At 30.0% G+C, this 12,060-nt stretch overlaps 5 protein-coding genes across 5 annotated transcripts, besides 1 other annotated feature; 4 read left to right on the plus strand and 1 right to left on the minus strand.

The window, feature by feature from the left end:
• Positions 1 to 12,060: part of a mobile genetic element that runs on past both edges of the window.
• On the plus strand, positions 14 to 554 carry TVAGG3_0794810 (uncharacterized protein; the record flags this gene model as incomplete). The annotated part of the gene is made up of 1 exon (XM_051247102.1): positions 14 to 554. A coding segment is annotated over one exon (541 nt), but the record flags the coding sequence as incomplete, so codon positions are not given.
• TVAGG3_0794820 (DNA/RNA polymerases family) lies at positions 1,431 to 3,494 on the plus strand (the record flags this gene model as incomplete). The annotated part of the gene is made up of 1 exon (XM_051247103.1): positions 1,431 to 3,494. The coding sequence occupies one exon, from the start codon at positions 1,431 to 1,433 to the stop codon at positions 3,492 to 3,494; it is 2,064 nt and encodes a 687-aa protein (XP_051082578.1).
• On the plus strand, positions 3,620 to 5,140 carry TVAGG3_0794830 (integrase core domain containing protein family; the record flags this gene model as incomplete). Its single annotated transcript, XM_051247104.1, has 1 exon — positions 3,620 to 5,140. The coding sequence occupies one exon, from the start codon at positions 3,620 to 3,622 to the stop codon at positions 5,138 to 5,140; it is 1,521 nt and encodes a 506-aa protein (XP_051082579.1).
• Positions 6,136 to 8,448, plus strand: TVAGG3_0794840 (uncharacterized protein; the record flags this gene model as incomplete). The annotated part of the gene is made up of 1 exon (XM_051247105.1): positions 6,136 to 8,448. One exon carries the CDS (start codon positions 6,136 to 6,138, stop codon positions 8,446 to 8,448), a length of 2,313 nt encoding a protein of 770 aa, XP_051082580.1.
• TVAGG3_0794850 (phage tail repeat-like family) lies at positions 8,966 to 10,789 on the minus strand (the record flags this gene model as incomplete). Its single annotated transcript, XM_051247106.1, has 1 exon — positions 8,966 to 10,789. The coding sequence occupies one exon, from the start codon at positions 10,787 to 10,789 to the stop codon at positions 8,966 to 8,968; it is 1,824 nt and encodes a 607-aa protein (XP_051082581.1).

The raw sequence follows: 12,060 nt of genomic DNA on the forward strand, positions 1-12,060 counted from the left end.
TATTCTTACATAAATGAACAAAAACGGAACAGCTAAAATGAATGATAATCAAATTAGAGCAGAAGGTAGAAGGTTATTTAAACGCTTCTATAACATTCCTGATGGTGTTAATCCTAAAACTCGTAGAAGCTATTTAAATGAAGCAATAGATTCATATGAAGGGTTTGACATTTCATCAGAAAGTGAGAGATTAGCGAGAATGTTAAATGTTAATATTGATTTCTATTATTGTGATCCTCAACCAGAAGACGTGGACATAAATAAGGTAGACTTTCCATTAGTGGATTCAATAATGATAGATCCAGAATTTGAAACAGTAAATATTTTATTAACACAGAGTCCATGTGGAAAACTTCACGCTGACAGAATAACAGACGTTGAAGCACTCACCGGCTATAGAGTTTGTCCATATTGTAAAGAAGAAGTTTATTCTATCCGTGATGATCCAGAAAGGAAAAACCAAAGAAGATTTTTAAAGCATTGTGAGAAATGTAAAGAAAATAATGGAAGATTAATTCAAGACGTTCAATTGCAAAAGACCAGCAACCATATGCACCACATATTACGAAACAGAAGATATATCAGTGGTTATTAGCTCATAATTTGCAGGAATATTATCAACCGACAAGATATTATATTACTTTTGACTTCGAAACATTAGAGACTAAAGAAGAATTACAACTTTCTGAGTGTGCAACTTTGAACGCTTACTTAAAACCATTCATGGTATCATCAACGGTTAAATTAAATGATAAAACATATACGAGGAATTTTTGCTTAACTTCGAGTGATTCTTTTATTTCTGATTGGATTGAGTTTTTATTTTCAACCTGTTCATTAGTTGCTAAATCAAATATTGAACAATATGAAGAATTAATGAAGCCGCAAACGGACTCTTTGAGTCCTGAAGGTCTTTCAGACCAAACATTAAATGAAAAACAGAAGGAAGCATTTAAAGAACTTCTAGATGAGGAATTCAATAAAGTGAATATCATAGGTTTTAATTCGGGAAAGTTTGATTTAAATTTAATTCTTCGTGATTTAAACACTGCAAAATGGAAAATAAAATCAATGCTGGGTTCTTCTTCACAATTTAAGCAAATCATTGTAAAGAAAACAAACGTTCCATATGAATTGAGATTTATTGACATCAGAAATTATATAGCGGGTGGGACATTAGACCAATTCACTCAAGATTTCGGAAACAATAAATCACGTGTTAAATCCTTTTTCCCTTATCAATTCATCACATGGGAGAATTACGAAGAAGAATTATATAAAGAGGAACCATTCACTCAAGATTCATTTTATTCAGCATTAACCAAGAAACTATATCAGATAGTGATTATCAAATATATCTCAATGATGCTAAAAATTTTAAGAATAGATTAGAATATTTTATTCATTATTGCAATAAAGATGTTGAAATTATGATTGACCCAATTGATAAAATTATTGAAGAAACATTTGTTTATAAAATTGACATGCTTCATAATCTTTCTTTATCATCGAATGCTTCAATGATTCGTTACGCTTTAGCATATAAAGACTTTAATCCTAATGAAAAATATCCTGAGGAAGAGATAGAATCAAGTTTTGAATTAACGAAAAAGTATTGGAAATATAAAATTGAATCATATAAGAAACAAGATGAAAAAGCAGAAAGGGATACTAAAAATAATGTTTCAATGGATGATTTTCAATACTATCACGATTTAATCCTTTCATCTAAATGCAAAATGTGTGGTAAAGCGTTTACATATGCAAATAAACCAACATTGGATAGAATCGATAATGAAAAACCACATACCAAAGAAAATTGTCAGTTAATGTGTTGTTATTGCAATGTCGTAAAATCAAATAAAGATGAAGATGTTCAACGTTTAAGAATTAATTTAAGAAATTACGCATTGAAAAATAATTTACCAATGACTTTAGATTCAGTGGAAGCGTATCACATCCTCCGTAATGGAATTACTGGTGGTCTATCAAATGTTCAACATCGTGTTAATCTTAAAGGAATCACGCACATTAATAAACTTTCATATAATCCAGAAACTAAAACTGTATCAAATGAGGACACCACCAACATTATGACTCATTTCGTTGGTGTTGACTTTAATTCATTATATCCTTCATCATTTTCATCTAATCCTCATGATTTCATTCAATATACTGACCATAAAATGTATATGCCGGGAAGATTGAATGGTGTTATTATTTGCGATACAGCAACAAAGAAAGCAAAAGCACTGGGAATAATTAAGAAGAGAAATACTTTATTCGTGGCTGAAGTAAAGGGTCACATTGATGAAAAATACATTAATGATTACATAAACTTTTTACCGATAATAAGAAACTTAGATATTATCACAGATGAAAAAACAATTGGCAGTTTTATGTATAATTACATGAAATCAAACAATCTACCAGTTGACCAGAAACAGAGGAAATTAACTCAGTTAGCATCAACACACAACCAATATCAACCATTTTCTTCTTATTATCTATGGTATCTAATAGACAGATTTCATTTTATCATTGATGATATTCAATCAATTTTAACATTTACGAAAAACACTTGCTTTAATGAATTTGCGAACAAATTTATGAACGAAAGACAAAGGGCTGAATTAGAAGGAAATAAAGGAAAAAGTTTATTTTGCAAAATTTCACTTAATGGATCATATGGTTACGATGCAATGAATACACAAAATTACGCAAAGACTAAAATAATGAATGCACAGAGGGCACGCGTTGCATGTATGTCAAATAAGTTTAAAAACATAAGAGAAATAGGAGAGGATACGTATCAAGTGATGCTCAAAGATAGATTTTATAGATGTGATACATGTTTACAAGAGGCATTTTTTACTTTAGATAATGCTAAATACTGGTATTTGGTTTTCATTTATGATTTTATGTATAAATGCATGGATGTTAATCGTTTTCATTTCATTGAAGGTGATACTGATTCATCTTATTGGGCAATCGCTGGCGACCCAAATCTTCCTAACACTCAAGCATTTCAAGCAATTGTTACCGATAAACAATTTTATGATAAAAACATTTTCAAATTCGCACCATTTGATTTCTTCTGTTTTGATGAGAAATTTAAACCTAAATTAAGGAATAAAGCTGAAGAAAAAGCACATGAGAAGAAGTTATTGGGTTTAGCAATTGAGAAACAAGGTGATAACATGGTTGCTTTATGTCCTAAATGTTATACATCATTCAACGGTTCAATTGATGGAAGTGATTTTAAAAAGATTGCACAAAAAATGAAAGGTGTTAGTTTACGACAAAATAAGCAATTAACACCTAAAAAATATTTGGATATAATAAATGATAAAGTGATATTTGATGGTCAGAATATTAATTTACAACTTAAAAACGGGTCAATGACTCGCTTAACAATCGGTAAGACTGCATTAACAGGAGCACACACTAAGGCTGTATGTTGTGAAAATGGATGTTGTATGCCATTTATTTAATACAATTTAAAATTTTATTCTTAATGAAATGCCACAGAAGAGACAAAAGGAACCGTTAATGATGGTTTTGATACTATGATTCAAAGAGGTGGGCACCCTTAAACATTTATTTTATTTTTATATAAATGGATAACGTAGATTTAAAAATTTTAATTGCTGATTTAGTATTTAATCAAAATTTTCTTAATTATTATGAATTAAAATCATATCTCCAAAAATATGATAACAATATAACGGGTGATGATATGGATTATTATTATCCGTATTATAAAAATGAAGTTTTGAAATATCATGATAAAATAATTTCTAAAATTAAAGACAAAATTAAAAATAATGAATATACAAAGGAAAAAACTAAATCACAACTTAAACAGTTGAAAGATTTCAAAAATAAAGTATTAACAGAAGAAGATATTGATGAATTATATAAATTATATAATCCTGAGCCGCAAAAGCCAAAGGAACAAAAACAAAAGGTGCAAAACACCCTAACCCTTCAGACCATAAATGAAGCACAAGCTTTAATTTATGATTCATTAGTTAAACCATATTCAGCCCGACTTTTAAATGAAGATCAACTTTTGGAATTCATCCTTCAACATAAACTCGAAGCGGGAAAGTATATCAAACCTTTATATACAGCATATTTAAAACAAATGAATAGAATACATCCAGAATTAATGAAGGAAGGAATGAAATCCAAAATCAAAGCAGATAAAATTAAACCACTTGCAACACCAAAACCTCCAACGACAGTACCGCCTCCTCCTTCAGTTAATCCTTCATCATTCACTTTATTATATCCATTTCAAACATTAAAGAAGCAAAAAGATTTTAAAAAGGATTTCAAGATATTAAATAAACCAATTGACCCAAAAATTCAACCATTAAAGGAAAAATTTAGTCGCCCTCCATTTGCTCCATATCCATATTCATACGAAATAGATCATTTAGAATATTCAAAAGGAAAAGTTACTTATTTATTTGCCATTAACATTAACACTAGATATTTATATTGCATTCCGGTGAAAGGGAAAACAGAACAGGAAACAAGAAGAGCTATTCAATACTTACTAGATCATGAAAGAGTAGATAATATCAGGGGTGATGGTGATAAAGGATTTCAGGCGGCTATGACTCATTATTTCCCACAAATTAATTTTTACTTCTCATCCTCTCCATATACGTTTCATAATAAAATAGTTGATGCGGTAATGAGAACTCTTAGAGATGCGTTAGGGGTTAACGGTCAGATATACTGGGATGGAAATCATGACTCCATCATACAACAGTTAGTATATTATTACAATAATACATGGCATAGAACAATAAACATGAAACCAATGGAAATGAAAAATGATATTTCAAAAGAATGGGAATATATTAGAAAGCAAATGGAAAGGTTGAATGATGTTAAACGTGAACAAATTAATTCGGGGCTCATGAATTTTAAACAAGGGGATAAAGTTTTGATTCATCTCGATTATGGAAAAACTGATAAATCAATGACAAAAAGAAGACGAAGATTTGACACAATAGCTGAATTTGTTAGATATATTAACGGTAATGTATTAGTTGAAGTTGACAATAAATTAATAGAAATTCCGATTTATTTTATTACTCCATTATATTTAAATAATATTTAATTTTTTTATTTCGTAAGAAATGAGTGACAACAAAGCAGCCAAGAGTCCTGACAATGAATATAAAAAGAAACTAAACAGAATTAAATCAAAAATATGCTATTACAAAAAGAAGCCGCAATGTGGTGGGGTTGATGCCCATAAAACTAATGGAACTGAAAACGATGAAGAAATAATCGAAAAATTAGAAACTTACCGTTCAATCCTTAAACTGAGTGAAGCAAAAATAAAAGAATTTAATAGAATAAATAAATTGATTGGAAGAGATGAATTTAATAAAGATGAATTTTTAAACTCTATCCAAATTTAATTTTTATTCCTCTTTGACAACATCTCTCTTTCCATCATTACTGCATAACCGCATTTTCTCAGTTTTAGTGGTTTGTTATTTTTAGCAAGTTCTCGCATCATTTTTATCATTTCCTCCCTTGTTATGATTCGTGGTAAATTTTGAGCTTGTGGGGTATCCATTTATGATAAAAATAAAAATTTAAATTATGCCGTTCTAAAGTTTGAGACAACATGACATTTAGACAACAACACAGGGGGAAGGCAGTTATGAATTATTTTTGAAGAACTGAAGGTGTCACCAGGTCACCAGGTCACCAGGTTATTTAACTTCTCTGAAAAAATGAGACAACATGACATTTAGACAACAACACAGGAAATGATTTGTCATGACTTCATCGTAAATGAGTGTAAATCAGACAAAAATATATTTTATCGTTAATGTTTACGTTAATGTTTTGTGAAGAATATAGCAACCGTCTGAATTCCGGTGGTTGTTTTTTTATACAAAATTCTGAGTAAAATAATTTTTAGGGTAGATGGTTAGATCTAACCTCATTTCTAACCTCATTTCTAACCTCATTTCTAACCTCATGACATTTAGACAACAACACAGGAAATGATTTGTCATGACTTCATCGGAATGAGTGTAAATGACCCAAAAATAAAGTTAGTTTTAAAATTATTTTTATTTTTTTATTCCTATATAAATGACAGCAACAAACAACAACAGCAACTTTATCGTTTCTGATGAAAAAGTTATTGATTCATTAGCTGAGGAATTAGTTGTGGCAGAAACTAAAACCCTCAACGAAAGAATTGGTGAAAACAAGATTGATTTACATAACTACCTCAAACACGATGGAGGAAGAGGAAGGAAAACTGGTACAGCTTTATTAGTAAATAAAATTTCAAATTTAACGATTATAGATGTTGATATCAATAAATCATACAATGATCAACTTAAAGAAACAGTTAGAAAAGATATTTTATCAAAACTTTCGGATAAAGATGTTATCGTTAAAACCGCTTCAGGAGGTCTTCACATTTATTGCAACACTAATTTCTTCTATGCAGTTTCGAACAGAATGATTAAATGTTATTCCTGCAATGATTATGATATTGATATCATGACTTCTATGGATGATTCAAAGCGTTCTTTAGTGGTTATGGCTGATTCAAGAGTTCGCAAGAATGCAACAGAACCAATCAATACATACTCATTCATTCGTGGAAGTTATGATTCAACATTAACCAGAACAGTGAATGATATATTAAATGATTTGAATATTAAGGTAAGAGTTGAACAGAAGAACGAAGAAATAAAGACTATCATGAATGAAAACAAAGATGTAAACATTGACGATAAACTTGCCCAGAGCATAGTTGATGGCATCAGTGATTTTGAAGTACATAATGACGGTGGAAACATGAATTTAGAAAAAGAAGTTACATTATTCACACTGTTTCAAGCAATTAATTCGTTACCGGATCATTTAATTAATGAAGCATACGATAACGTTTATAACTTCTGCAATTTAACAGAAAATGCAAAAAGTAATTTTGAAAAAGCACGTAGTAGATATGCACATTTAATGACTTCTTCATTTGTTTTGGTGAAGATTCTAAAACTTTATCAAAAGGAATATTATGATGAATATGTTTTGCCTTTATTACGTAAGCCAAAAATAACATTTGATATCAAACTTGATGACTCGTTTTTGATAACAGATATTAGACGCAAGGCTGAAAATCATCAGTATAAAAACAGTTCTGAAGTAATTGAGGATTTATCACGTGTAATCCGTTTTGTAGATTGTGGAAATAAATATTTCATTCAGAAAGATTACAACATACACGACAAAATGAATCAAATATCATTCGTTCTTCAATCAAACATGAAAGAGTCACTCAAAATGATTAAATTATTTAAAGAAGAAGGTAAAACCATAACAGCATGGGACGTACTACTAAATCAATTGTCTTCATTAACCGTTAAGGGTGTTTGCTTTAAATCTGATTCTCCAGATGTTTTCTCAACGTTTCAAGGTTATAAATACAACGTTCTCGAAAAGCTTGATTACTCAAAAATTGAGATGTTTATGAATTTCATTAAAGAAGCCATTTGTGATAATAACGATGAAGTGTATAAATACCTTCTCGGCTGGATTGCATCAATGATTCAACATCCCGGAATCAAGAATGAAACAGCAATTATTTTGAAAGGACTTCAGGGAACAGGTAAAAACAGATTTACAGACATTATTTCTGAACTTCTCGCCGGTTATTCATGTAAAAACATTACTGAAATAGGTGAGCTAACGGGTAATTTCAATTCAGTAGTTGAGAATAAAATGTTTCTTGTACTTAATGAACTCAAGAATGTTGATGAAGACAGACTCGCAAACTTCAACGCTTTGAAATCAATTATTACGGATAATGAGATTAGAATTAATGAAAAGAATCAACCCAGAAGAACTGCTCAGAATGTTGCAAACTTCATTTTCGTAACTAACAACGTCTACCCTGTCAAAATTGAAGTTGGAGACAGAAGATACGTAGTTTTAAGGGTTAATGGTAAATTCAAGGGTCAATTTGATTACTTCAAGAATTTGATGAATTCATGCACAAAGGAATTTTATGATAACCTTTTAACGTATTTTATGCAATATGACCTTTCATCATTTAATGTACGAATCATTCCGATGACTGAAGCCAAACAAGATTTAATAGAATTATCAACAAATCCTTTAGATGTATGGATAAATACACATTATGATGAATTGTGTGCAGGTATGACGTGTAAAAATGCTCTATTCTGCAAACCATCAGACATGAAAGACAAGAATTTCCAAATGAGCATTAAGGATAAATGTGATAGGAAACAAAGAAAAATAGATGGTAAACAGACATGGTATTATGTTTTGAAAGAAGAAATGAAAGGATTATATAAACAGGTTGAACCAAACGATAATGAGGATTCATTTACTGACGATGAAATACCTGTAAATGAAGCTTTATAAAGTATGATTGGAATTTATTTTTGCCTTCCCCCTGTGTTGTTGTCTAAATGTCATGTTGTCTCATTTTTTCAGAGAAGTTAAATAACCTGGTGACCTGGTGACCTGGTGACACCTTCAGTTCTTCAAAAATAATTCATAACTGCCTTCCCCCTGTGTTGTTGTCTAAATGTCATGTTGTCTCATTTTTTCAGAGAAGTTAAATAACCTGGTGACCTGGTGACCTGGTGACACCTTCAGTTCTTCAAAAATAATTAATTATTGAATAACCTAAAAACATTAACGATAAAATATATTTTTGGGTCATTTACACTCATTACGATGAAATCATGTAAATTCAATGAGGTGAAAAATTAGGTGAAATCTCACCTCTTCACCTAAACATTATTTTTGAGTCACTTAACGTAATCATTAACGTAAACTTTTATTTCTGCAGTTCATCACCTAATTAATTACAGACATAAAATATATTTAGTTCATTCGGTAAGCCTAAACCCTTTGGGTCAAGTCTCAAGTGTGTTCATTGAACTCTATACCATGCGTAAACTGTCATGTAAGGTGGCATGTAATCTTTACTTTGTCCCGTTGTTTGTGTATATCCTGAAACAAAATGTGTATGGTTTCCTTCTCCCTGAGTGTCATCCCAGTAACAATTTATAGCAAACTTAACGTCGTCTTTAACATCATATCCTTTACCTTTTGTCATTTCTGACCAATCCCAATATCTATGCTTATGCCAACCCGCTTGAGATGTACTTAAATCTATGTAGTGACTGTGTGCAGGTAAATTTTCACCTGAAATCGTTTTACTTCCCCCTGTTTCCTTTGAAGAGTTTGCACAATACAAAAACCTGTCAACTATTTGTTCCCATGCACCAACACCAAACATTACTTGAGGACCTCTTGCATCCATAGATGTATAAATAGAACCTACTGGGTTCATTAAATCAAACATATGAGATATTATAGGATTGTCTCTTTTGAACTTAAGATATAGTGCAACTATTTCAGGTTTCTTCTGGTTTGTGTCAGAATATTTTTTATAATATAATCTTATGTTTTCAGGGTAGGTAAAATCTTGACTATAATATTTATTTCTGTCATCTGTATAATAATATACTATTCTCGTTTTTTCTATTGCATTATATCTTTTATATCTATAATAATCTAAATATAATGTTAGCTTTTGTTCATCTACACGTGGTGTTCTGTCGTCATCTCCATAGTCATAATAATATGGCGCTGGAGCTGGGTCAGGCAATGTCATATCTACCATTTCATAAACTCTTAAATATTTCTTTTGTTCGTCTCCATATAAGTTTAAGTAGCAGTTGTTGTCTAATGGAACTTTAACTTGTGTACCATCATTCTTTTTATAGCTTACATACATTTCATTGTTATTTTTCGGAATGAGTTTACACTCTGTACCATTTTTTAAGGAGTGTACAAACTGCCATCTAAAATATTTATTTTCTTCATTGACAGAAAAATCACCAACAATAGTTTCAATATTTTTTGTTCCTATCAAACTTTGGTATATTTCGTTAACATATGTTTTATCCGCCTTCTTATTTAACTCATCGTTAACATATGTTTTATCCACCTTCTTCTCTAACTCACTATCCACATATGTTTTATCCGCCTTCTTATTTAACTCATCGTTAACATATGTTTTATCCACCTTCTTCTCTAACTCACTATCCACATATGTTTTATCCGCCTTCTTATTTAACTCATCGTTAACATATGTTTTATCTGCCTTCTTCTCTAACTCATCGTTAACATAAGTTTTATCTGCTTTAAGATCTAAACATCCTGAAACCCATTCTGTATCAGCTTTAACTTTAAAAGTCTCCGATGTCCATTCATGATACCATTCAACCTTTTCTTTAATTTCATTATCTTTTTCATCAACATAAACCAAATTTGCCTTCTTCTCTAACTCACTATCCACATATGTTTTATCCGCCTTCTTCATTATGTCATTTAGGAAACCTTCTATGAATTCCTCATTTAAATTAAATCTTCCAATCTTCAAAACTTTAGGAAATGCATTTAATGCGTAATATCTCTGTTCTTCTGGTGGAATTGATGTTATATCATCCGTTATTCCTTTAATTTTAGAATTCATAAATAAAATTTCTTTTATATTTGATATCACTGCACCACCTTTGCAAACGAATTCGAAATGTTCATTTTTCAATACTATCTCCAAATCTCCATATTTCAACCTTTGCGTTTGTTCTGCCGTCTTTGAATTATATGCATATATGGCGTATGTAATGGTCTGAAGGACCTGGGTGTTTTGTGCCTTAAGTTGTTGTGGTTGCTGTTGTTTAATCATTTATTACGATTTAAAAATAAATATTTAATCCGTTATCTCATCAGCTATTTTCTCTATTTGAAATTGCCATAATATTTCATTCATAAATTCTAAATCACAATCAAATAGGTCAGTTATTCTAAATTTAATATTTGATAAATCTTTTGAATGAAGAATAAATGAATTCCCGGATAATTGAAACGGATATGATAAAGAAAATGTGTTTAAGTTGATGGATAAAATGTTTTGTATTGATGGGTAAGAGTTAGGGTCTAATGTTTGATGTGAAAATCTCATTGGGGTATTAACTTTATCACATTTGATTAAAATGAAATTGGAACCAGTGTCAGAATACAAAACATCCCCAACATCTTTTTCAAAATTTAATATCCCCAACAATGAACGAAAATGAGGAGTACAAAATTTAATTTTCAGCGGGAATTTAATAAGGTTATTTATTTCATCAAGTTCAAAAAGTTTATCGGGTTTTGATTTAAAATTTTCTTCATACCATACGATAAATGATTCATTTAAATAACTTAAAATCATGTTAATATCCCATTTCGCTATCACATTATTTATATACATATCATACGTTTTTTCAAGGTCATCTTTAATAAATGATATATAATCTGAAGGGTCTAAAAGAATGGGATTAAATTTACCACTCACAGAAACGAGAGTAACATTATAAATTCCGCTAACTGTTAAATTTAATTCACAGTTATTATTCGAAATAATATTGATAATTGACATTTTTATTACGATTAAAAATATGGTAAAGCGTTATTTTCCAGTGATAAATAAAACTAGAATAAGATTACCTCAAGAATTCATAAATTCAACGAATAAGAAATTCATTCATGTTATAAATTTTAGTGTTTTCAGAAAATATGAGTCAATGTCATATTCATCAACAGGTTATATTTCACTTCATTCAAATTTAGTTCAATCAAACCCATATAATGACCATTTCATAAGATTTTCAGATGGTATTAAAAATGTAATTGATAGATTAAAATATGAACAGATTGACAATATCGAATTTTTGGAATTTTGGTTTAAATATCCCGATGGAAAAAAGATTGAAGTTAAAGATAAAGCTGATACTATAACAAAAACAATTACAATGACCGATCCAGATAGTGGGGAACAAAAAGAAATAAAACAAACGATAGAAACTGGTGAAAGGTCAATTATTATTGATTATGATTCAAAGGATTATTATTCGATAATGTTAATGCTTGAATATTAAATAGTCTTAACAAAGAATTTTTCAAGTGATATTTTAT

The sequence above is a fragment of the Trichomonas vaginalis genome, chromosome VI (genome assembly GCF_026262505.1).
Source record: "Trichomonas vaginalis G3 chromosome VI, whole genome shotgun sequence".
NCBI lineage: Eukaryota > Parabasalia > Trichomonadida > Trichomonadidae > Trichomonas > Trichomonas vaginalis.